Source organism: Oncorhynchus mykiss, chromosome 18 (assembly GCF_057628025.1).
Source record: "Oncorhynchus mykiss isolate SJ-2025 chromosome 18, ASM5762802v1, whole genome shotgun sequence".
In the NCBI taxonomy this organism is placed as follows: domain Eukaryota; kingdom Metazoa; phylum Chordata; class Actinopteri; order Salmoniformes; family Salmonidae; genus Oncorhynchus; species Oncorhynchus mykiss.
The window spans coordinates 60,269,150-60,296,114 of NC_143039.1; the positions used below are offsets into that span (position 1 = coordinate 60,269,150).

General features: G+C 45.3%; 2 protein-coding genes across 5 annotated transcripts in view; both read right to left on the bottom strand.

The window, feature by feature from the left end:
- The window catches only part of sdc3 (syndecan 3), a 41,139-nt gene extending 36,573 nt beyond the window's left edge, over positions 1-4,566 (bottom strand). Inside the window, exon 1 of the mRNA XM_036953139.2 lies at positions 4,103-4,566. Coding sequence (XP_036809034.1) covers positions 4,103-4,162 — 60 coding nt within the window. The 5' untranslated portion in view covers positions 4,163-4,566. The remainder of the gene's footprint in view (positions 1-4,102) is intronic.
- A 3,007-nt stretch (positions 4,567-7,573) lies between these two features.
- pum1 (pumilio RNA-binding family member 1) overlaps positions 7,574-26,965 on the bottom strand; it is a 36,818-nt gene continuing 17,426 nt past the window's right edge. For 2 of the 4 annotated variants that reach the window (XM_090208928.1, XM_090208926.1), the window contains exons 11-24: positions 23,709-23,851; positions 23,306-23,444; positions 21,958-22,095; positions 19,779-19,964; positions 19,364-19,468; positions 18,914-19,156; positions 18,507-18,774; positions 14,273-14,402; positions 12,465-12,599; positions 12,192-12,329; positions 11,542-11,667; positions 11,213-11,334; positions 10,092-10,284; positions 7,574-9,926 (exon numbers count right to left, since the gene is read on the bottom strand). In XM_090208928.1, the coding sequence (XP_090065054.1) occupies positions 9,795-9,926; positions 10,092-10,284; positions 11,213-11,334; positions 11,542-11,667; positions 12,192-12,329; positions 12,465-12,599; positions 14,273-14,402; positions 18,507-18,774; positions 18,914-19,156; positions 19,364-19,468; positions 19,779-19,964; positions 21,958-22,095; positions 23,306-23,444; positions 23,709-23,851 (2,198 nt within the window). In that variant the 3' untranslated portion in view covers positions 7,574-9,794. Of the gene's footprint in view, positions 9,927-10,091; positions 10,285-11,212; positions 11,335-11,541; positions 11,668-12,191; positions 12,330-12,464; positions 12,600-14,272; positions 14,403-18,506; positions 18,775-18,913; positions 19,157-19,363; positions 19,469-19,760; positions 19,965-21,957; positions 22,096-23,305; positions 23,445-23,708; positions 23,852-26,965 lie in introns of all 4 variants that reach the window. The other 2 variants (XM_090208927.1, XM_090208925.1) reach the window with 1 other exon arrangement.

Consider the following 26,965-nt stretch of genomic DNA (forward strand, 5'->3'; position numbering starts at 1 on the left):
AGGTTGAGGGAGAGAGAGATAAAGAGGGATAGAGATAAAGCTGTGACAGTAGCAGTAGTGTGGTTGTCATAGCGACGGCCATGGAGAGCAGGTAGAGCAGTGTCTCCTGGGAAATGAGCTACACTGGCCTCCCTCCCCCTCGCTCTCCATCCCTCTCTCCCACCATCCCTCCCTCTATTGGTCTCTTCACAGCTCTCTACATCTCACTTTGCGTTCCATCCATTCATCTTCATTGTCGATTCTCTCCTTCTATTCATGTCTCCCTCCCTCCTTTTTCTTTCCTTCCTGTGCATCCCCCTCTACCTTCTCTTGAGAATATGAGTGTGTGAGGATGTCTGCAGTACTGCCCAATTACTGAGGGTTTGTTCTGTGTGTGTGTGAGCTAAAGAGTAAAGACTGTAGTTGACTGTACCTCAAGCTGCTACATAGGCCCATCTGTAAGCATTAACACTACCAACACACGAACACATGCACACCTTATACAGTAGATAGTGTGTAGATAGTGGCAGATGGATAGAGATGGGAATCTCCCTATCTGACACCAGACACACATTACACTGCAGCCCCTACATGGAGCAATTTTGCCTCTTGTGCAAGAAGTCACTATTTCAGGTGAAAACACTAACCCTGGGGGGAAAAAAATCTACTTCTATCCCCACACCCTATCCCCTTCCCTGTCAGTATTTAAAGATCTGAAGATGACAGGCTAGGTGTGGGTACCCTGGTGATGTCATACCTCCACTAAGCATAATGAAGGGTAGAGACATATTGTGAAAGGTGTTTCTTCTGGACCTGGGGGACCACCAGACAGTCCACCTTTTTGTTTTAGCCCTGCACTAGCACACCTGACTCAACAAAACCTTTGGTTATTTGATTCAGGCGTGTCAGGTCAGTGCAGGGCTGGAACAAAGATGTGGCTTGTCTGTATGGTTGTCCCTCAGGAGAGCGAGGGGAAACACTGGTTCCACCTTTTCACGGCTGTGTCCCATCACTGAACACTAGTACAATAGAGGTAAGGGGAGCCGAGGGGTAGGGTTGAGACATCATCACTACACTGCTTGTTATCATGCCAGGCTCAATACTTAAGGGTCTATCAGAGTATTAAACATGTCCGCGTGTGCACAGCAGTGTTCTAGAATATTGGACCGTTGGCATTCATTCATACTTTGAATTCTCAGCTCAGCTCAAGGAATTTCTCCAGCAGTCAACACATTCAAATGAACAGAGGACACGTACCAGAGACGCGTTGGTTGGGAATTGTGGGGAGGTGTGTGTTGGGGCTGTGCGCCTCTCGCAGGTGGTGGCCTCAGAGCCGTGTAGCTATGTCACAATGGGGGGGCGGACTATCGCATCTCAGAGTCTGTGATCTTAGCTTCAGGCCAACACAGACCTACTGTAAGCCTACACACGTACAGACCTACTGTAGGGTATAACAGAGCTCTGGATATGAGCTGAGAGCGGTTTCATTTCCTACTACTGCAGTGGAACTGGCCACAACCCTGAAAAAAGTATCCTAGGCTACATAGTGTAGTATAGGTATTATTACACACGATATACTGTATGTGAGTTCATGCTGTTATCTGTGTCCATACCCATCTGTGTATGTGTGCCTCTATACAGATCGATGTGTGTGGTAGAGTCTGTCCTCTAAAGGAGTGAGAAGGACCCACTTCCTGTGTCAAATTGCCTCTCACATTCCACATTCTCTCTCTATCCCCCTCTCTCTCACACTATTTTCTCCTTCCCGCCGTCCTTTGGTCTCTATTGGGGGCTTGGTCTACCATTTCAGGCACAAGAAACTGATTCATTGCACGAACCAAACATGATCCTCAAAAACACCACTCTTCACACACACACACACACACACACACACACACACATACACTACATAAAAGCTCTCTCTCATTTCATACATACCACAAAAAGAGCTAGCACACAAACCCTGGCAGGAAAAGACAGGCAGACACACACACACACACAAGGTCGTTGTGGGATGCAGCAGATGTCTGTGGGAAAATCACGCTTCATCTAAATTTACACGGCAGGAAATTACATCATGGCCTCATATCACAGGAAATAAATACCAATGCAGACCATCCACTAAGGATTGAACCAGGACACACACATGGCCAGTCATTCACTGGAGGCAGCAAAAGATCTGGGCAAGTAAGCCAATCTGTGTTGTGTGCCTTTGATGTGTGTGTGCCTTTGAAGAGTGTGTGTGTGTGTGTGTGTGTGTGTGTGTGACTGTCCCCAGGGCAGGGCTTTCTTGGGTTGAGGACTCTACACAGTCTATGCAACAGATTCTAAGGATCTACGTATTTTTGTGTGGATTAAGTTTTGGAACGTCACACAAACGGAGCTCCATACCTCCATTTGTGTAGACTGTGAAATCACAGTTGAGAGCCCTATCCTGCACATAGCTGAGATCACTGATGTATGTGTGATGTGGCCTGTGCCAGCATGAGAAACACACCTGCCACCGTGTGTGTGTGTCATCAGGGTCAGATTAGAGGGAGGTAGGCCGCCAACAGCACCGACTGACACAGTTAATCGTATGTGTGCGGCCTGCATAAGGCTATGGCAGCCAGCGGTACCGGCCTGGTCATTCAGCTCTGAGCACCAGGTCAACTAGACACTCCCATCAAATAGGCTACTGTAGAGCCGGGGAAATATAAGGGATTCACACGTTATCACATACAGCGCCATCCAAGACTTGTTGGACAGCAAAGTCAAACTTGTAGTTTGAGCTCTACTCCACCAAAATGAATCCAAGATCACATAGTGAATAAGAGGAAAAGTACAGACTGTCCCCTTTTAATGCTCCCAAGTGGCGCAGTGGTCTTAGGCACTGCATCTCAGTGCTAGAGGTGTCACTACAGACCCTGGTTTGATTCAAGGCTGTATCACAACCGGCTGTGATTGGGAGTCCCATATGGTACATATGTACAATCCGGGTTAGGGTTTGGCCGGGTTTGGGTAGGCCATCATTGTAAATAAGAATGTTCTTAACTGACTTGTCAAGTTACATAAAAAACTAAATTGGAGGATATTTTAGGCATTATGTGTTTTACCATTTTAAGCCAATAGCACTTTTGCATCCAAGATGGACTGTATACGGACTGTAGGCTATTTGAAGAACTGTGTTATCATACTAAGAGCACAACGAACGACTTCTCCCGGTATGGAGGATAAATTGGTACCGGCTGGTGAGGGGGTGCTGAATGCGCGTATGCGCGTGACGCACTGGTTGGTTCCGGGAGACGTGCGCATTCCTAATCAGTTCGCCTCGCGATTCCCGATGACATCATTCCCATCCCTTGCGCACCGCATCGCGTTTCCTACAGCCCACCCCTTCTTCACCACACACACACACTCCGGTTACCAGAGCAGCCCCTGCGTTTTCCGGACAGGCCTCGTTAGCTCTCACCTCCGCCTCGGAAATAGACGCACGCACATAAAAAGGTCAACCGGGCAGCAGATCGAACACCACACCATGTCCCCTCGCAGCTGTAGGCCTACGGACTCGAGCTTAATTACCGGGGGTGTAAGTGAGTTCGCGAATCAGACGCCACAGAGCAGTTAACCAAATAAGGACCCGTAATAACCTAAATTAGAACGGACCCACTAATTACGCACACAACTCCTGAGTTCTCTCTCTGTGTGTGTGTGTGTGTGTGAGAGTGTGTGTGTGATTAGTGGGTCCCTTGTAATTGAGGTTATTACGGGTCTTTATTCGGTTAACTGCTCTTTGGCGTCTAATTCGCGAGGCCTTTCTAAAAAATTAACCCCCGTCTCTGAGACACAAAGACCCGGGCAGAGTCTGGGGCCGCGAGCCAGACACGGGAGTCACGGGCGGCTCGACCAAATGTGGGTCGAGTCCAATATTTACTACCGATCACCGAGTAGCAGACACACACTGCTACTGCTGCCTCATTATCCACGAGCAACACACACAGGCAGGCACGCACACACACCAAATATATAGTTTATCAATACCCTATGGCCTATGCTATGCAACCCTAGATCCCGGACCACGTTGCGACATGATACATCGGTAGAAATGGAACAATAGAATACAAAGGACCCGGCAGACCCTTACCAGCGCGGAGTGAGCGAGCAGCGCCGCGAGGATCGTCATCAGACACGGCGGCAGCTTCATGCTGTGGCTGGGGGGCGCGAACCTTCACGGGGGAACAAGCGCTTCTCTCGGTAGGCAGTAGTCTCTAACTTCAGAGTGCACCGCCCCTCCTCGCGAACATCCGTCTGGCGTGTTATTAATCCGTATCGGTAAAACACTAAACCGGCGTGTGTCCTTCTCCGGTAATAGTACCAGGCATAAAACGAGTGGAGATTCCTTCTTCCTACGACGGAAGCCCTTTTCTTTCTATTATTTTGTCCCCCTCTGTTGGACCCTTTAGTGTTCAAGACCTGGTAGATATAGCCTACTACCGGGAGATGCCAGACCTCAGCTCTATCCTCCCCCTCTCTGTCGAAAGCAGGATGTTCCTTATTATGGCGACGCCGCTCGGCCTGGGAGAGTCTGGCAGAAGGGGTGTGTGTGTTAGGCGGGGGGGGGGGGGATCTCCTCTGGCGGGCGAGGCGAGGATGCCCCCTGCAGCCCCGAATAGGCACCCACTGGCTGTTCCCCGCCTCTCTCACACACACACAAACGCATTCATACACAGGGTTGGGCGGATTACTTAAAAAATGATTCCCTTAATGATTACAGTTAGGTTTACATGAAATAAAGTAATTAGTAACGTAATCTTTTGAATTACTCAAAATGAGTAATGTAATCCGATTACTTTTAGACCCGACATAGCCTAATTTAAATTTGCAGCGTTTAAAATAATGTATTTAATTTAGTAACTTTATTTCCAATAGTGTAAGAACATAACCTATAATTCACATGTTCTAAATGTGTGAGCATACAGGCTACACAAGATTCCAAAATATTGTCACGGTGGCCTATTCAAACTGGTTGAATGACTAGACACGGCTTCAAAACATTCACACCTGGCCCACTGGTCAATCAAATAAAAAACTCATGTCCGCAACTCTGCTATGCTCCCATGTCGATGTAATCAGACGCACAAAAAAGACAGCGTTTTGATCCGAATATATTTAGATCTTTCTGTCTTTGTTGTGCGTCTGATTAAATCACCATAGGAGCAGTCTACCAGAGTTGCCGACATTCCTTTTTCCCTTGACGTTCTTCTTTCCTGCACCTGATAAATTGGATATGCATGTTTCTCTTTTCCATTGGTCAATCACAATCGTCTTTTCTCCATAAAGCTCCTGCCTTGCTTGCTGCTTTGTAGACTATTTAGATCTACTGTGTACGCTACAACCTGAACTCAGAGGTAGACGTAACATAGTAAACGTAAATTCGGAGTACCCCAATTAGTATGTTATGTTTCGTATGATATGTATTCATTTGTGGATGTCCATCATCCATTTTGTATAAGTTATACATTTACATTTGTATGATGTTACAAATTCCAAATTGTCTGTGATGAAATTCAAACACGCAATATTTTGGTTGGTAGATGTTTGTGTTATATATTTTTGCCTTAGTAACTAACCTGTCTTATGTAAGTATACTAAAGGTAACATTATTTTGAGTGGGTCTTATTTACGTTTACTATGTTACTTCTAGTCTGAGACTAGGCTGCACATTCGCTCTCTTCGCCCTGTGCGCCCAGAGTGGGCCTGGTGGACAGAAAATGTGACAATGTGATTTGAGAGCACAAAACATTATGTAGGCAAATTATCCTATGGGGGGGGATGTCTGAATACTCAGGAGCCCTATTTAGCCAGTAATATATAGCAACAATAGCCTAATTGTCAAACCCAAACTTCATGACAATTACTGGTTCAGGTTGCACATCAAAATATCTTGAATCATGCATTCTTGCATGGATTAAAACATTTATTGAATCATACTTAGTAGGCCTCCACTTCTTAATAAAGCACACTGAATGACTTTAAAGAGTCCTGTGACCTACTATAAGAATCCATCCACCTTTGATGAGCGATCAGCAAGACAATAGAATCGAGAGCCTGTGAGACTTGATGGTGCACTAAATGATGGCATTGCTGAGAATTTTTCATCAAATGTTCCTCTTGATAGCATATAAAGTCATCCAAAATATAATTAGATGTTTTTAAGAATGTAACTAATCTGACTACTATATACCTAATCCCCATTACATGTAATCCGTTACTACCCAACCCTGCATACAAACACACACCTCCCAGTGAAAAAAACACAGGGGCCGAGGTAGAGCACATTCCACACTGCAGGGCGCATGGGTGCAACTCCAGATTACCAGGGATGTGTCTGAGTTCAAAACAACTGGGAACTTGAAAATCTCTGACTTCTGAGTGTTCCAAGACTACTTTGAACTAGGAAAAAACTAGCTCTGACTGATAAAAAACTTTTTGAACGGTCATCCAACTCGGAATTCAAGTCAGGAACTCCTGCCTCTTTCTAAAACTCAGACTTTCCAACCTGAAGATCACTGAAGTCATAATTTTACATTTTTTTTCCCTGAGTTCCCAGTTGTCTTGAAAGTACCATTAGGCCAACCAGAGTCAGAGGGCCTTCACACCAACATATCCGCTGATTCTACAGTAAAAGTAAACTGGGTCGCGTTCAGTAGCCTAGGCTAGAGGCACAGGGAAAAACGTTTTGAAACATTTAACCGAACTGCAGTCTAGTCCAAGTCAGTCCATCTCGATGCGTTTCTATGTTGTTGCCTAGGCTACTCTACTGCTATGACCCTGGGTTATTTTCCCATTCCATTATACTGAGGTGACATTAGCCTATTACTATTGGGCATGTGAGTGCATGTTCCCATGAGAAGTACCACTCTCCTGCCATTTTCTCACTTTGTCCTTTGTTCTTTTGAGAACAGTTCTGCAGCTGAAGGCAAGGAGAAGAAAATGACTTTCTGTTTACTAAAGGAGTGTCTTCTGATGTAATGGATTTTAAATATTTAAAACTGTACAAAATGGCATCAAGCTGAATTACACACAATTTACAATGAAATAATATTTTAAAAAGGAGGCATTACAAAACACCATAATTATACAAATATGTCTTTCCTGATTCCCTTACCCTGACAAAAGTTGATATAAATTCTGGGATTGTTGGTTTATTTGGTGGCTGTATAAAAAAACACCTCTTCCTTTCCTGGAGGACAATACAACTATACTAATTTTATATCCTTAAAGGCTAGTACTGTTTTATCACTCTGCAGAGAGAAGGCTCCATATGTGTACTCTTAAATGATCAAACCAATCAAGGAATAAATGGAAACCAATCAATCATTTGAAATAATCATCCTAAATGTAGCTAGGTGACAACCACATCAGTAATGGATAAAAACCTTCCTCGCAGCAGTTATATCAGCTCAAGTAAGAAAAGACAAGTGATGTACTTTGCATCTCCCTCACTCCATTCTTAGGTGTGGTGAGGATTATCAAATCCCATCTCAACACTGCTCTGTGTGCTACCCAACACAAATCAGAGACACAGACAAACAAAAACCACTCGAAATGACACTTCAAATTTTGAGTGTTTTTTTGTTCAGTTTTGTTTCAAAATAAAGACTCACATCATTGTTTAGAGACAATCTACAACAGGAGTTACAAAAAATAGTTGCCCAGGCAATAAACATACACAGGTTTCTGTTATAACTATACACATTATGGTTACAGGTGGTGCTCCTATTCATATACACAAGGCTCGCTGCCCCAAATGTACACCGTGTCGCTGCCGTCTGCCACAGCGGTAATCATGGTTACAGAGGGCAAGACAGGCGACGCCCGGTCTTTTCCCGGGGGACATGGACATATGATATGATACATCACTTTTACAGGACTAATATAGGTCAAAAAAAACAAACACACCACTCTCCTCTTTTCTGTACAATCCATGGTTTCACTTTACCCCCCTGAGAGAGGAGGGGGGAGATTGGGGTTCGAGGTAGACTCAGCGATGACAGTACACCGTAGAGCTACTTCCTTCTTCGAGACTTAAGTAACAACACCTTTCATATATCATGCCTCAAGATGAGCCAATAGTGGGTAGTGTTGGCAGATTTGAAATAGGTTGTTGTGGATGTCTGCAAGCAGGAAGTCGCTCCGTTGTGTACGATGTCATATCACGGCGTCTACCTTTAAACTCATGGCCCCTCACCCCCTTCCCTCAGAATTCCTATAAAAGATCTAAAAAACAAATACAGCTTCATGTTAAAGCAGAAATTACTACTACTAACAGTGTGTCCTGTGGTGGTGGTAACAATCCCCAAACTACACCGCAAACGCGTTGCGTGTTCCGGAAGTGTAATGTTTTTGGACTGCTACACCAGAAGGGGGAAACCACTTTATCAGTCATTTACACTTCAGCCAGGTCTCTCTGCGTTTTAAATAGACTTGAAGTGTAAAAAGACTTGTCTCGTTGATTTCAGTGGATTTGCTGTGGGTAACGGATGTTTAGTAAACGGACAAGCCACGTTTGCAGTGTAGTTTGGGGGTTGGGGAGGTGGTGTAGTTCAGGGGCTGGGGAAGTGAATTCTATTGAAGCAGTGAGTGGAAGGTCAAACGAGATGGTGGTGGTGGTGGTGGGGGGGGGGGGGCTTTGTACAAGTACTACGCAGTATAGAAAGGGCTTTTCAAAACAAAAATTTGATATTACAATTTACAATATACAACAACTTATATGTCACAACCAAGGAGGTGAGAATATACACTGAAATGCACAATAGTTTTTCTAAGATTTTAGTTTTTTGTGTGAGTTTTTTTCTTTTATATCGTCTGATACCAAAAAGGGTGGTAAATCACTTTTACATTACAAGGGTTTACAAATGTACAATTATACAGTCAGAAATATGTGTTCACTACTAGGATACATTATAGATACAGATTCAACATCAAAAACCAGAAAAACTACAAAGTTTTATATATATATTTATATATATATATATGCAAAGGTCTACACCAAGTATACACGCTATATATAGAAGCAAGACCGGAAACGAATCTCCCATGCTAAATGATCTGTGTGCTGGTAAGCTCATGGCGTGCGTGTGTAGCATGTGTGTGTGGTGTGCGTGTCTGTTTGTGTACAGTGTGTGTTGGAGTTGGTGACGCCGTCAGACAAATTAAATACGTTTGTTCCATCCCATACTTGCGATGGGACAGTGTGTGCGCCGCAGCAGTAGCAACAAAGTTAAATGATTCTAATTTATTTAAAAGACGAATAAAGAAAAAAAAAAGGGAGAATGAATGAAGGAGTGGGATGCTTGGGTTGGGGGAGGGGCTAAATTAACCAAGGCTTCCTGTTTAGACAGGCCCCTCCCAATGGGCTACCATGGGGGTAAGAGTGAGCGGGACGGTTGGAGTATTTAAAGAGGGTTCTACATGATGTAATTGGGGGGTAGGATAGTAGTTTACATGATCTCATTAGGAGGGGAATAAAGGGGAGGGGGGGGTGTATATATAGGGTTACGGGTGTCGGGAATAATGGGGTATATATTGATAGTAGTTTACACGATGCCACTAGGCGGGCCACTCCGTTCTTCATGTAGGGTATAGGCCAGGGGTTATGGTACAGAAGACAAGACATTCCAATACAACGTCAGCTGTGCACAGAGAGAGGGTGGTCGGCCTTTATGTTGAATGGCCACCGTTCCTCCAACACACAGCAGGTGATCTACTGCACACGGCTGACGTACATGTTGGTCCGTCTTGTACTTAAGGGTTAGGGTGTAAGGGTTGTTAGTTTACATGATGCCATTGGGAGGGCCACAGAGAGGGCCCAGGTCCACTCCATTCTTCATGTAGTATTTCTCCAGCTTAGCCAGGATGTGTTTGCCATACGTATACTTCCTCAGAGTGGAGATGTGGGGCCGGATCTGATGGGGAGAGAGAGGGAGAAATAAGTACACACACACAAAATTGCATAACCATCGATACATATATTTCTAGAGCTTTAAGATAACACTGATGAAAAACCGCTATACAAAATAAATCACACACACACTCTTCTCTCTTTCAAACACACACACACAGGTCCCAACCTTGTGCATTACGATCTTCCTCTGTGTTGGTTCAGCCACGTCAATCATCTTCTGAACCACATAGTTGGCGTACTGGTCCTTCATCATGGTGTACAAGGCGCTGTGGGGCCCCTCCGTCAGGCTACACACCTCGTCTATCAACACGGCCCGCTCTGCACGCGACGCATGGCTCACACACTTCTCCACCACATTACTGCAGAGAGAGGCTGGGTTAGCCACGGATTCTGCTCGGCCTTTTGCGTTCTAGGCCAGGTTAACTGTAACTTTGTGACAACCACATATACAAAACGAGTTTATAAACCATGTTCCCATGCACGGGCACGCAGCTCTCCTGGGACTGTCGCGCAGAATAAACGGAGGTAGTTTCAAGAGTTAACACTACCTATGTGGGAATTGTGATCAAATCAACTCAAGATTAGCCACTTTCAACACAACATACGGAAACAAAATTGCACAAGATGTTTTCTTGTAGGCAGAGCGCATTGGAGTAACATTTTCTGTAATAATGGTTGGGAATATGAATTCATTTTATTTTGTAAAGTGGTTTCTTGTGTCAAACAACATTTTCAGTCACGTCCTTGTCTGAAGGACAAGTGGATAAATAGGTTCATGTCAAGCCCTGTATGCTTTTTTCAAAAGTCTCATGGAATGTAGGCCTACATTGAACACCACACATTGTCTGTAGGCTGAATGATATAACAGTTATTTGCATGTTAAAATGTTATGGGATGCATGTTCTCCATTGTTTTTGATGGTATGCCACTCTGGTAGGCCTACATTATGATCCAATAGCCACAGTAGTCTACATTATGATCCAATAGCCACAGTAGTCTACATTATGATCCAATAGCCACAGTAGTCTACATTATGATCCAATAGCCACAGTAGTCTACATTATGATCCAATAGCCACAGTAGCCTACATTATGATCCAATAGCCACAGTAGTCTACATTATGATCCAATAGCCACAGTAGTCTACATTATGATCCAATAGCCACAGTAGTCTACTTGGCCACTGTTATAACTAACTTAAAGCGGTTTGCGCTGAGCAGACCTGAAATTTGGTCAATGACAAAAAAAATGATAAACCAATTTGATTGCTTGATGTGCGAGTGTGTACCTGGCAAACTTGTGTTGGCTGAGCCCCAGTACGTTTCCTCTGATCTCAGCTACTATCTTACTCTTGTCCTCCGCTCTGCCGTGTTCTAATACATGCTGGATCACATAGTTACCATACTGGTCCTGGAGAGAGATTTACACACAGTATGGCATTTAGCTAGTTGACAATTTAGCTAGTTGTTCAACCAGATCCAGCCTTAAACACAAAACACAATACAGAATGTCAGTGTGATGACAATGTCCTGATCTGAACATCAGCAGATGCAAAACAAACATTTTAACAATTTTTCAGCAAAATGTCTGGTGAAACCGGTGGTGTGCGTGTGTTACCTGCACCAGTTGTTCAGTGTGTTGGTGCAGCTCCTCCAGAATGGGCAGGGTCTGGTCTGGAAGGCAGTGTTCTAGAATACGCTGGATCACTCTACAGCCGTAGGGGTGGGTGGAGAGGGCAAACACCTGCAGAGAGAGAGACACACCTGACATAACTGATGGTTCATTCACACACCCACACCAGTGAAAGACTGAAGAAAGCCAATTCTCAATGACCTACTTAACTAGACAAACAATCACTAACATTCACACAACTATCTCGTGAGTGGGAATGGAAACACGCAGGAATGTGGAAATTGGTACAATTGAAAAATCCAAGAGACCCATCCAATGTGACTAATATACAGACAATCTTTATGTGAGCTGATAAACCACAATATCTAGTGCATTAGCTCACTCTCCCACAGTCAGCTAAGCACAGGCACATTATTCTCTTTAAAAACACACACACTCTTTATGGTAATTTGTTACCTTTAGCCAGTGGATGGAAGATGGTTGCCGCTGGGCTGCTGTTGCCATTAACATGGTGACCCACGTGTTCCCTGCAGGCGATGTATGTGTGTGTATGTATGTGTGTGTGTGTGTATGTGTGTGTGTGTGTGTGTGTGTGTGTGTGTGTGTGTGTGTGTGTGTGTGTGCACGTCACCCACCTGTCCCTTGAAGGCATCTATTATGAAGTGTAGTGCGTGGGGCTGAACACACTCAATACACTTCTGCACCACGTGGTTGCCGTTCTGATCCTTCACACACTTCAATACATGGCCGTCCAGCTCCCGCACCATCTCACTCTGTAACACAACACACACACACACAGGGTTAGAGATAGCTGAACACACCAAAGCACACAGTCTATAGTTGCTATTTGCTTGGAGGCTCCTCATACACAGACGATGTGCACACACAAACGGTAGTACAATACGTACTATAACTTGTTGGTCTGAGGGGATGAACTCCAGGGCCTTCTGGATGACTCTACAGCCATACATCTGCAGGGCCAGAGACAGGACATGACCCCTGATCCTCTCTGCTAGAGCCAGCTTTTGGTCCAGACTGCCAAACTACACAAAGAGGAAGACCGAGAGGGAGAGGAGAGAACAGCTAACAAACACTTCTGGATGATGTACAGTGCCTTCAAAAAAAGTATTCACACCCCTCAACTTTTCCCCATATTGTTGTGTTGCACCCTGAATTTAAAATGGACTAAATTGAGCTGTCACTGACCTACACACAATACTCCATAATGTCAAGGTGGAATTATGTTTTCAAAAATGTTTACAAATGAAAAGCTGAAATGTCTTGAGTCAATAAGCATTCAACCCCTTTGTTATGGCAAGCCTAAATTAGTTCAGGAATAAACATGTGTTTAACAAGTCCCATAAGTTGCATGGCCTGTGTGCAATAAGTGTTTATTAACATTATTTTTTTTAAATGACTACCTAACACCTGTACCCCACACACGCAATTATCTGTAAGCAGTGAATTTCAAACACAGATTTAACCACAAAAATCAGCGAGGATTTCCAATGCGTCGTAAAGAAGGGCACCTATTGGTAGATTGGTAAAAATACAAAATTTAGACATTGAATATCGCTTTTAGCATGGTGAAGTTATTAATTACACTTTGGGTGTATCAATACACCCAAAGATACAGGCGTCCTTCCTAACTCAGTTGCCGGAGAGGAAGGAAACCACTCAGGGATTTTACCGTGAGGCAATGGTGACTAAAACAGTTAGAGTTTAATGGCTGTGATAGGAGAAAACAGACGATGGATCAACAACATTGTAGTTACTCCACAATACTAACCTAATTGACAGAGTGAAAAAGGAAGCCAGTAAAGAAAAAACATATACCAAAATATGCATCCTGTTTGCAATAACGCACTAGAGCAATACTGCAAAAAAATGTGGCAAAGAAATTCACTTTATGTCCTGAATACAAAGCATTACTAAGGGGCAGATCCAACACATCACAGAGTACCACTCTTCATATTTTCAAGAATGGTGGCGGCTGCACCATGTTATGGGTATGCTTGTAAATCGGCAAGGAATATGGTTACAGGACAAAAAGAAACAGAATAGAGCTAAGCATAAGCAGAATCCTAGAGGAAAACCTGGTTTAGTGTGCTTTCCAACAGACACCGGGAGACAAATTCACCTTTCAGCAGGACAGTAACCTACAACCCAAGGCCAAACACACTGGAGTTGTTTATCAAGACGACATTGAATGTTCCTGAGTGGCCTAGTTAAAGTTAACTTAAATCTGCTTGAAAATCTATGCAAGACCTGAAAATGGCTGTCTATCAATGGCCAATCTGACAGAGATGGAAGAATTAAAAAATATAATAAAAATGGGAAAATATTCTACAATCCAGGTTTACAAAGCTCTTACAGAGACTAACTGCCAACAGTGATTACAGCTGTGAGTCTTTCTGGGTAAGTCTCTAAAATCCTGTTTTCACATTGTCATTATAGTGTAGAATTGTTTTTGTTTTTTCATTTTGAATTCAGGCTGTAACAACAAATGGGGAATAAGTCAGAGGGTATATATGAATACTGTCTGAAGGCATTGTAGCAGTCAAAACACACAATTTACACACAGAGACAGGCCTGTTAGAAATTAGCCCCCCCCACAATACACACAACTTTAAGAACTTCTGGATTAGGTGCCTGGCAAAAAGCACACAACCCCGACCCCCCGTTATGTTGATGCCAACATAACATTCACACAAACCTCAAAGAACTTCTGGATGACGTAGTTTCCGAAGACGTCGACCATGAGTTGATAGGCAGCCTGGAGGATCTCACTAAAGACTAGCTGACGCTCTGCTGAGCTGGCCCTCTCCAACTTCAACTGGATAAACCTGGAGGGGGATAATAGTTATTTTCATTATCATCTTTGAGGGATAAAACAGTTACCGGTTTCACGAGAAACCACGGTAAAATTCCCAACGATTAGTATTACCATTTCTAACTTTAATTATCTATTAAATCGTTTGATTACCGTGGTTTGAAAAACTCACGGTAAATACTGTCGAGCATCAACCAAAGTTAGCAACAGTCTGACGCAGATGCAGCATGCAACGTGGGTTTTGTTTTGTGTGAAAACATGGCAGAAAGTAGTGACAGCACTCCGGAGATTTTTCAGCCTTCTAAGAGGACCAAGTGGTTGTATTTTGGGTTTTACAAGAGTGCCGAGGGAAACTTAATCGAAGATGGTCACCCTGTCTGCAGAACCTGCAACACTTCAAATCTCTTGAGTGGTCTTCGTGACCACCACCCTCTACTTTATAGCGAATGCAAGGTCAATTAACTGTCAGCTCAATGGATGATGTGGTGACTTCGGAATGGGGAAAAATGTCATGGTTTGTCCGTCTAACTTGCTAATAGCTTGTCAATAATGTAAACTGAAGCTGTCAGAGTTATCTACTCTTGTAAAGACACTACACGTTGTTCTGCTGCTGTATGCATTGTGTCTGCAGACTCTATTCGCCCATTGCACACGATAACACGTTATGTAGTTTAGTTATCCAACCAACACATTTTGTTCATTTAAAATCTGTCAGTAGTCGACTTGGTTGTAAAAGTGTTCCAACTGGAGAAACACTATAGACTCCTATACAAAGACAATTGTTGGGCTCATATCAATTACTATCACTGTCTTCTTAAGACTCATTTGTATTTATGAAAATTGTGCATGGGGTCATTGCATATAGTCAAATGCAACACAGATGGACTGTGTGTGTGTGTAATAATAATAATAATAATAATAATAATAATAATAATAATAGTGACAACACCAATAATAATGCATTTGCTATTCCCTATTACAGAGTGGGTGTGCAACAGGCAAACCCAGTGATGCTATTGGTCCCTCATCTACAGTTGTGACAGACACTGAGCAAGCATTTAAAAAAGGCAGGCTGCTTACGCACCCACATCAAAAAAAATGCTCAGACCTCATTCCAGCCCTTTCATATTACATTGCAAAGGACATGATGCCATTTCAAACTGTTGAGAGGCCTGGCTTTCTGAGGCTGATAAAGGTTGCCATGTTGCTAATTTAATTTGTTGTTTGTTTATTGGATTGCTTACTTAAGGTTGTGTTCTTAAAACCTGCACTAGGGAAAATTTTACCTCATGGCCACAGTGCCATTTTTAAATGTTATTATTTTAATGGTTTATGCAAACAAAAAGTGCATAGTGCTGCTAATTGTATTGTTGTTTGCTGGTTTTCAATATAAAACTTGGTGAAATTATTTCAGTGTATCAGTACTTTCTGAACATTTTCAGCACATTTTAACAATACCCCGAGAATACAGATAACCGCGATACTGATAATACAGCTAACCGCGATAATACAGATACAGATAACCGCGATAATACAGCTAACCGCGATAACAGCTAACCGCGATAATACAGCTAATGCAGCTAACCGCGATAATACAGCTAATCGTGATAATACAGCTAATACAGCTAACCGCGATAATACAGATACAGATAACCGCGATAATAAGGCTAACCGCGATAATACAGCTAACCGCGACAATACAGATAATACAGCTAACCGCGACAATACAGCTAATACAGCTAACCGCGACAATACAGCTAATACAGCTAACCGCGATAATACAGCTAATACAGCTAACCGCGACAATACAGCTAATACAGCTAATACAGCTAACCGCGACAATACAGCTAATGTAGCTAACCGCGATAATACAGCTAATGCAGCTAACCCCGATAATACAGCTAATACAGCTAACCGCGATAATACAGATAACAGCTAACCGCGATAATACAGCTAACCGCGATAATACAGATAACAGCTAACCGCGATAATAAAGCTAACCTCGATAATACAGATAACAGCTAACCGCGATAATAAAGCTAACCGCGATAATACAGCTAACCGCGACAATACAGCTAACCGCGACAATACAGCTAACCGCGACAATACAGCTAACCGCGACAATACAGCTAATACAGCTAACCGTGACAATACAGATAATACAGCTAACCACGACAACACAGAAAATACAGCTAACCACGTCAATACAGCTAACCGCGATATATAATAGCTAACCGCGATAATACAACTAACCGCGCTAATAAAGATAATACAGCTAACCTCAATAATACAGATAACAGCTAACCGCGATAATAAAGCTAACCGCGATACAGATAATACAACTAACCATAAAACAGATAAGGCTAACCGCGACAATACAGCTAACCGCAACAATACAGATAATACAGCTAACCGCGACAATACAGATAATAAAGCTAACCGCGATAATACAGCTAACCGCGACAATACAGCTAACCGCGACAATACAGCTAACCGCGACAATACAGCTAACCGCGACAATACAGCTAACCGCGACAATACAGCTAATACAGCTAACCGTGACAATACAGATAATACAGCTAACCACGACAACACAGAAAATACAGCTAACCACGTCAATACAGCTAACCGCGATATATAATAGCTAACCGCGATAATACAACTAACCGCGATAATACAGCTAACCGCGATAATACAGCTAACTGCGATAATAAAGATAATACAGCTAACCTCAATAATACAGATAACAGCTAACCGCGATAATAAAGCTAACCGCGATAATACAGATAATACAACTAACCATAAAACAGATAAGGCTAACCGCGACAATACAGCTAACCGCAACAATACAGATAATACAGCTAACCGCGACAATACAGATAATAAAGCTAACCACGACAATACATATAATACAGCTAACCGCGATAATACAGATAATACAGCTAACTGCGACAATACAGATAATACAGCTAACCATGACAATACAGATAATACAGCTAACCGCGACAATACAGCTAACTGCGATAATACAGCTAACCGCGATAATACAGCTAACCACGATAATACAGATAATACAGCTAACCGCAATAATACAGCTAACCACGATAATACAGCTAACTGCGATAATACAGATAATACAGCTAACCGCAATAATTTTGGTCACTATAATCGCGATATTACATTTTCATACGGTTTCATCTCTAGATTCAACATGTTCCTATATTTCTGCATTGGCAATGTAAGCTCCAAAACTTTCCAAGCCAATAAAGTGTATTGAATTGCATTGAGGGGATTGAGTAATAAAGAGAGAACGGGAGGAAAGAGAGACAGGGATGAGGAGAGAGGGATGAGGAGAGAGATGAAAGACATGAGAAAGAGGAAATGACACCATGGTAGAACATTCCAGTTGTAAAAGACATGTAGGTAGACCCAGCATCCAAGCAGCCAACATCTGGAGTCCATCATTGAGGATGAGACAGTAGGTCTATGTTTTGGTACTGGACAGGAGTGATGAGAGATTATTGAGAGATTATACCTGCTGCCGTGCTGGTCCTGACTGAACTCCATGATGTGTGTGTCTCTACCTGCTGCCGTGCTGGTCCTGACTGAACTCCATGATGTGTGTGTCTCTACCTGCTGCCGTGCTGGTCCTGGCTGAACTCCATGATGTGTGTGTCTCTACCTGCTGCCGTGCTGGTCCTGGCTGAACTCCATGATGTGTGTGTCTACCTGCTGCCGTTCTGGTCCTGGCTGAACTCCATGATGTGTGTGTCTACCTGCTGCCGTGCTGGTCCTGGCTGAACTCCATGATGTGTGTGTCTCTACCTGCTGCCATGCTGGTCCTAACTGAACTCCATGATGTGTGTGTCTCTACCTGCTGCCGTGCTGGTCCTGGCTGAACTCCATGATGTGTGTGTCTCTACCTGCTGCCGTGCTGGTCCTGGCTGAACTCCATGATGTGTGTGTCTCTACCTGCTGCCGTTCTGGTCCTGGCTGAACTCCATGATGTGTGTGTCTACCTGCTGCCGTGCTGGTCCTGGCTGAACTCCATGATGTGTGTGTCTCTACCTGCTGCCATGCTGGTCCTAACTGAACTCCATGATGTGTGTGTCTCTACCTGCTGCCATGCTGGTCCTGACTGAACTCCATGATGTGCCCAGCAATCTCTCTCAGCTGCAAGTTGGGGTAGCGGTTGTTCCGGAAGTCTTCCAGGAGCCGGCTCCGCCCTGACGGCATCACATCCGACATTCCGTAACGTAGCCGTGACGATGGGAAGAGCTGGCTGCTGGGAGAGAAGAGGGAGGAGCCAGAACTGGCACTGCGATACTTGGCCTCCGCCCCCGGAGCAGCAGAAATGAAACGACCGCTGCCATTGGTCAAACCTCCTGTGGGGAGGGTTCAGAGAGTAGTGATAGTTAGTACTGGTTGGATAACATAATAATAACACTGATAGAATGTTATAATATACTAACCCTAAAAATACAATGAAGTTATGTCAGCATTTTAATAGACTTCGTCACTCACCCAGGTTGAGGTTGGATGAGGAGCTGTGATTGGACAGAGATGGGGGTGGGGTTAGGGAGTGGGAGGGGCCTTGGTTGGGCAGGGGCATTCCGACAGGCCCGGGGGAGGAGCTAAAGCCAAGGGTTCCGTTGTAGAACCCCCCGTGACCAATGGGAGTGAGACTCGACTGTGTGCGTTTGTACAGGTCACTACTGCCGGTCAGAGAGTCACGACGAGAACCACTTCCACCACTGGAGTTAGCCACTGGAGGGAGACAGAGAGACCATTAAACATATACACACACAGCGGTCACTACAGTTGGCCTGTAGAGGAAGTTATACACAGAGGACAGGCTACAGACAGTTAAACACAATGAGAAGCCTCTCCATCCAGCCTACTGAATATCAGCCTTGGGTTGCACATGGATAGAGAGGGAGAGAGATGAGACAATAAAACACCACACACACACACCTGCGGTCCCAAAGCCTCCCAGCGTAGCTCCCAATGTTGCTCCCAGTGAAGAGTTGCTCTGACCGAACCCCAGAGAGGCAGAGCCAGGGCCTGGCTGGGCGGAGCCTGTAAAGAAAACAACATATCACCTTCGTTAATCTACATTTGTTTCGGAATTTAAATGAAATGAAATATTTGCACACACATTTTGGCCACGTTCCAGGCTGACTACATTGCAGACCCCTGCGGGATATAACGTCTGGATAGATATTTGACATATCCACTAAACTCGTAATAATATAGGAATCTGATGCCTGATTGTGAAGTCGATGAAATGGCATGCATCCATTGAAACGTCTGCAATGTAGTTCGCCTGGAACACAACATCTGTCAATTCACCCGTTTTGTTTTCACTCACAGTACGTTGTTTGGCTACCTTGAGAGAAGAGGGAGGAGCTCTGGGAGGAGTTGCTGAGAGAGGAGGATCCATAAAAGGAGTTTCCTGACATAGCCCCTCCCCCCTGCTGCTGAGGCTGCTGGGATTGCATGCCTCGGAACGGACCATTGGCCCCGCCTCCCATACCGCCGTTAGCCCCGCCACCCGCAGCTGCTGCAGCCGCAACTGGAGAGGCAGAGCGAGAGTGAGGCAGAGCGAGAGGGGGGCAGAGCGAGAGGGGGGCAGAGCGAGAGGGGGGCAGAGCGAGAGGGGGGCAGAGCGAGAGGGGGGCAGAGCGAGAGGGGGGCAGAGCGAGAGGGGGGCAGAGCGAGAGGGGGGCAGAGCGAGAGGGGGGCAGAGCGAGAGGGGGGCAGAGCGAGAGGGGGGCAGAGCGAGAGGGGGGCAGAGCGAGAGGGGGGCAGAGCGAGAGAGGGGCAGAGCGAGAGAGGGGCAGAGCGAGAGAGGGGCAGAGCGAGAGAGGCAGAGCGAGAGAGCGAGGCAGAGCGAGAGAGCGCGAGAGAGAGAGGCAGAGCGAGAGAGCGAGGCAGAGAGAGAACGAGAGAGCGAGGCAGAGCGAGAGCGAGGCAGAGCGAGAGAGAGAGGCAGAGCGAGAGAGCGAGGCAGAGCGAGAGAGCGAGAGAGAGGCAGAGCGAGAGAGCGAGAGAGAGGCAGAGCGAGAGAGCGAGGCAGAGCGAGAGAGCGAGGCAGAGCGAGAGAGCGAGGCAGAGCGAGAGAGCGAGGCAGAGCGAGAGTGCGAGAGCGGCAGAGCGAGAGAGCGGCAGAGCGAGAGAGCGGCAGAGCGAGAGAGCGAGAGAGAGCGAGAGAGAGGCAGAGCGAGAGAGCGAGGCAGAGCGAGGCAGAGCGAGAGGCAGAGCGAGAGAGCGAGAGAGGGGCAGAGCGAGAGAGAGGCAGAGCGAGAGAGAGGCAGAGCGAGAGAGAGGCAGAGCGAGAGAGGCAGAGCGAGAGAGAGGCAGAGAGAGAGAGCGGCAGAGCGAGAGAGCGAGAGAGAGCGGCAGAGCGAGAGAGAGCGGCAGAGCGAGAGAGAGCGGCAGAGCGAGAGAGAGCGGCAGAGCGAGAGAGAGCGGCAGAGCGAGAGAGAGCGGCAGAGCGAGAGAGAGTGGCAGAGCGGCAGAGCAAGAAAGAGCGGCAGAGCGAGAGAGCAAGAGAGAGAGGCAGAGCGAGAGAGTGAGGCAGAGCGAGAGAGCGAGAGAGAGGCAGAGCGAGAGAGCGAGAGAGAGAGAGAGGCAGAGCGAGAGAGAGAGGCAGAGCAAGAGAGCGAAGCAGAGCGAGAGAGCGAGAGGCAGAGCGAGAGAGAGAGGCAAAGCGAGAGAGGCAGAGCGAGAGAGCGAGAGAGAGGCAGAGCGAGAGAGCGAGAGAGAGGCAGAGCGAGAGAGAGGCAGAACGAGAGAGGCAGAGCGAGAGAGAGAGAGGCAGAGCGAGAGAGAGAGAGGCAGAGCGAGAGAGAGAGAGGCAGAGCGAGAGAGAGAGAGGCAGAGCGAGAGAGAGAGAGGCAGAGCGAGAGAGAGAGAGGCAGAGCGAGAGAGAGAGAGGCAGAGCGAGGTAGAGAGAGAGGCAGAGCGAGGTAGAGAGAGAGGCAGAGCGAGGTAGAGAGAGAGGCAGAGCGAGGTAGAGAGAGAGGGGTAGAGAGAGGGGTAGAGAGAGGGGTAGGGGTAGAGAGAGGGGTAGGGGTAGAGAGAGGGGTAGAGAGAGTATTTTTAAAATGTTCTTAACCTTTATTTAACTCAGAAGGTCAGTTTAGAACAAATTCTTATTTGCAATGATGGCCTACTGGGGAACAGTGGGTTAACTGCCTTGTTCAGGGCGCAGAACGACAGATTTTTACCTTGTCAGCTCAGGGATTCAATTCAGCAACCTTTTTGGTTACTGACCCAACACTCTAACCACTAGGCTACCTGCCTCTAACCTCTAGGCTACCTGCCTCTAACCTCTAGGCTACCTGCCTCTAACCTCTAGGCTACCTGCCTCTAACCTCTAGGCTACCTGCCTCTAACCTCTAGGCTACCTGCCTCTAACCTCTAGGCTACCTGCCTCTAACCTCTAGGCTACCTGCCTCTAACCTCTAGGCTACCTGCCTCTAACCTCTAGGCTACCTGCCTCTAACCTCTAGGCTACCTGCCACCCCAGATGGAATGACAGTGTAAATGGAGGAGTGTGTTACCTGCTTGTGCAGCGGATGGAGAGATAATAACTGAGCCAGCGGGGGCCATGAGGCGTACAGGTCCACCCCTAGATCCTGTGTTGACCACTAGCGCCCCCGTCTGGTCATAGTAGGCAGCTGGAGCCAGCATGGGATAGCCTGCAGAGAGAAACACGAGTTAGACCAGCATTTCCCAAACTCAGTCCTCGGGACCCCAAGGTGTGCACGTTTTTTTTCTTCCCCCCAACACTGCACAGCTGATTCAAAACTTGATGATTAGTTGATCATTTGAACCAGCTGTGTAGTGCTGAGGCAAAAACCTAAACGTGCACCCTCGGGGTCCCGAGGACCGAGTTTGGGAAAACTTGTGTTTGACCTGTGTGTGTGTCTCAGAATGTCCGTAAACCGGTAATTGCCGGCTTTTGGCAGGTAAAAAAACTAAAGGCCGATAAATAAAATTGATGCTGGCGATAGGGATAGTGCTTTTTAATTAATTGATGGAAATACAAGTCAACGGAAAAACATTTGACAGTAATGCTTATGGGTCTAATGGTTAATTTGCATAATTTGGGGTGAAATGTGCTTTTATAAACCCAGTCATTATGCAACAACTCTAAAATAAATAACTTATTAAAAACGGTTTTGATCACCACAATTAAAGAGCTACTATTTTTATTTCTCAACTAGTGTGCCTCCCATTCATATGCAATAGGCAAGGATGGGCATGTTATCAGAGCGTCACCCACCGCTTTGCAATGTGAGCTGCAGGTAGGATGCATTTTGAAAATTGAACATTTCACTTCATATTATGAGGCATGTCTTACCTTGCTTAAAAGTAGCCGAGCCAAAATCTGACCATGGAACCATGGAGGCAATTATTTTATAAAGACTTCCTTTCATATTCCATTGAAACCAGCATTTCTCTTGGTTTTCCTATCACCTTTCTTTCTTTGTAGGGAAAAGCCAAACGCACAATCCTAGTCATATTAGCAAACCATCCTAGTTGTTGCACCTTTAGATTCTCCCTCTAAGTCTCTAGTAGAGATTTTCATCTCATCAGGTGCACTGTTAAGAACGGTGTTTCCCCACGAATTGCATTTTGGAAAATGTTTGAAAATTGTCTACTTCATTACAGGAGTTGCATATTCTGTTTAGATTATGGTAATTAATCTAAACGTGATTTGTCATTCTGAGTACTGTCGGTGGACGACCTAATGGGTTACACACCCAATGCATATGGTTCAGGTAAATTTCTGAAATGGCCGGTAAATTAAAATATTCCCGGGTTACGTTGCCTGGGGCAACAGAAACCTGGTGTGTATTTGTGCGTATGCAGGCACAAGCATGTGAGTGTCTGTATGCGTCTCACCAGGCACGCCGGCCGCCAGCCCCTGTCCGAAGGCGAGCGCCGAGTTGACAGCTGCGGCGGAGATCAGCTGGTCATTCTGCTGACCCTGTGGACCTTGGCTAGGGGTCAGGGGTCTCTGGTTACCGCCCCCACGCATTACCTAAGAAACACAGGATACACAAAGCAATAGCCAATAAGAGGGCAGAGGGTCTGAAACTGGTGTTATCCTTAGTAAAATGCCATGGACACAACGTGACTGGCCAAATAATGTGCATGATTGCATCAATAATTACTCTATGCATGTTGAAACAATCTACAACCACAAAGTGGTGAGCATTGAAAGACAGGCAAAAAATGTCTGACAGAAGATTTATCTAATAGGAGAGCAGTTGAGGAGAGGTCTAGCCAATAGGAAGCCACTGACCTGTTGTTGGTTCTGCTGGTTCTGTCCTTGAGCCTGTTGATTGGCTGAGTTGTTGGCAGCTGCAGCCTGTTGCTGGAACAGATTGGCTGGATACACTCCCCATGGAGTCACCCCGTAGTACTGAGGAGGCATCACCGCTGGGCCTGAATACACACACGGTAAGTTGGTTGGCACATACAATGCCAGAATAGTGGGTTCAATTCCTTGGAGTATGCATATGTAAAAAGTATGCACGCATGACTGCAAGTTGCTAAATTATACAGTTGAAGTCGGAAGTTTACATACACCTTGGCCAAATACATTTAAACTCAGTTTCACAATTCCTGACATTCAATCCTAGTAAAAATGTCCTGTCTTAGGTCAGTTAAGATAAACACTTTATTTTAAGAATGTGAAATGTCAGAATAATAGTAGAGAGAATGATTTATTTCAGCTTTTATTTCTTTCATCACATTCCCAGTGGGTCAGAAGTTTATACACACTCAATTAGTATTTGGTAGCATTGCCTTTAAATTGTTTAACTTGGGTCAAACGTTTTAGGTAGCCTTCCACAAGCTTCCCACAATAAGTTGGGTGAATTTTGGCCCATTACACCAGCTGTCAGGAGGAACTGAGTCAGGTTTGTAAGCCTTCTTGCTCGCAAATGCTTTTTCAGTTCTGCCCACAAATGTTCTATAGCATTGAGGTCAGGGCTATGATGGCCACTCCAATACCTTGATTTGTTGTCCTTAAGCAATAACTTTGGAAGTATGCTTGGGGTCATTGTTCATTTGGAAGACCCATTCTCTCTCATGTCTTGAGATGTTGCTTTAATATATACACATCATTTCCTTACCTCATGATGCCACCTATTTTGTGAAGTGCACCAGTCCCTCCTGCAGCAAAGCCCCCCACAACATGATGCTGCCACCCCCGTGCTTCACGGTTAGGATGGTGTTCTTTGGCTTGCAAGCATCCTTCTTTTTCCTCCAAACATAACAATGGTCATTATGGCAAAAGAGTTCTATGTTTGTTTCATCAGACCAGAGAACATTTCTCCAAAAAAATACAATCTTTCTCCCCATGTGCAGTTGCAAACCGTAGTCTGGCTTTTTTAATGGCGGTTTTGGAGCAGTGGCTTCTTCCTTGCTGAGTGGCCTTTCAGGTTATGTCGATATAGGACTCGTTTCACTGTGGATATAGATACTTTTGTACCTGTTTCCTCCAGCATCTTCACAAGGTCCTTTGCTGCTGTTCTGGGATTGATTTGCACCTTTCACGACAAAGTACGTTCATCTCTAGGAGACAGAACGCGTCTCCTTCCTGAGCGGTATGACAGCTGCGTGGTCCCATGGTGTTTATACTTGCATACTATTGTTTGTACAGATGAACGTGGTACCTTCAAGTGTTTGGAAATTGCTCACAAGGACGAACCAGACTTGTGGCGGTCTACAATTTTTTTTATGAGGTCTTGGCTGATTTCTTTAGATTTTTCCATGATGTCAAGCAAAGAGGCAGGTAGGGCTTGAAATACATCCACAGGTACACCTCCAATTGACTCAAATAATGTAAATTAGCCTATCAGAAGCTTATAAAGCAATGACATAATTTTCTGGATTTTCCAAGCTGTTTAAAGTTACAGTCAACTTAGTGTATGTAAACTTAACCCACTGGAATTGTGATGCACTGAATTATAAGTGAAATAATCTGTTAACAATTGTTGGAAAAATTACTTGTGCCATGCAAAGTAGATGTCCTAACCGACTTGCCAAAACTATAGTTCGTTAACAATATATTTGTGCAGTGGTTGAAAAACAAGTTTTAAAAACTCCAACCTAAGTGTATGTAAACGTCCGACTTCAACTGTATATATAAACTCATCAAAAAAACAAAACGTCCCCTCACTGTCAACTGCGTTCATTTTCAGCAAACTTAACATGTGTAAATATTTGTATGAACATAACAAGATTCAACAACAGACAAACTGAACAAGTTCCACAGGTATGTGACTAACAGAAATTGAATAATGTGCCCCTGAACAAAATCAAAAGTAAAAGTCAGTATCTGGTGTGGCCACCAGCTGCATTAAGTACTGCAGTGCATCTCCTCCTCATGGACTGCAACAGATTTGCCAGTACTTGCTGTGAGATGTTACCCCACTCTTCCACCAAGGCACCTGCAAGTTCCCAGAAATTTCGGTCCTAGCCCTCACCCTCCGATCCAACAGGATTGAGATCCGGGCTCTTCGCTGGCCATGGCAGAACACTGACATTCCGGTCTTGCAGGAAATCACACACAGAACGAGCAGTACGGCCGGTGGCATTGTCATGCTGGAGGGTCATATCAGGATGAGCCTGCAGGAAGGGTACCACATGAGGGAGGAGGATGTCTTTCCTGTAACGCAGGTTCAGTCCGATGATGCTGTGACACACCGCCCCAGACCCTCCACCTCCAAATCGATCCTGCTCCAGAGTACAGGCCTCGGTGTAACACTCATTCTTTCAACAATAAATGTGAATCCGACCATCACTCCTGGTGAGACAAAAGCGCAACTCGTCTGTGAAGATAACTTTTTGCCAGTCCTGTCTGGTCCAGCGACGGTGGGTTTGTGCCCATAGGCGACGTCATTGCTGGTGATGTCTGGTGAGGACCTGTCTTTCAACAGGCCTACAAGCCCTCAGTCCAGCCTCTCTCAGCCCATTACGGACAGTCTGAGCACTGATGGAGGGATTGTGCGTTCCTGGTGTAACTCGGGCAGTTGTTGTTGCCATCCTGTACCTGTCCCGAAGGTATGATGTTCAGCTGTACCAATCCTGTGCAGTTGTTGTTACACGTGGTCTGCCACTGTGAGGACGATCAGTTGTCCGTCCTGTCTCCCTGTAGCGCCGTCTTAGGCGTCTCACAGTACGGATATTGCAATTTATTGCCCTGGCCACATCTGCAGTTCTCATGCCTCCTTACAGCATGCCTAAGGCACATTCACGCAGATGAGCAGGGACCCTGGGCATCTTTCTTTTGGTGTTTTTCAGAGTCAGTAGAAAGGCCTCTTTAGTGTTATAAGTTTTCATAAATGTGACCTTAATTGCCTACCGTCTGTAAGCTGTTAGTGTCTTAACGACCGTTCCACAGGTGCATGTTCATCAATTGTTTACGGTTCACTGAACAAGCATGGGAACAGTGTTTAACACCTGTTGAGGCTAGGGGGCAGTATTTTCACTTTTGGATGAAGGGCCTGCCCAGAGTAAACTGCCTCCTACTCTTTCCCAGATGGGAATATA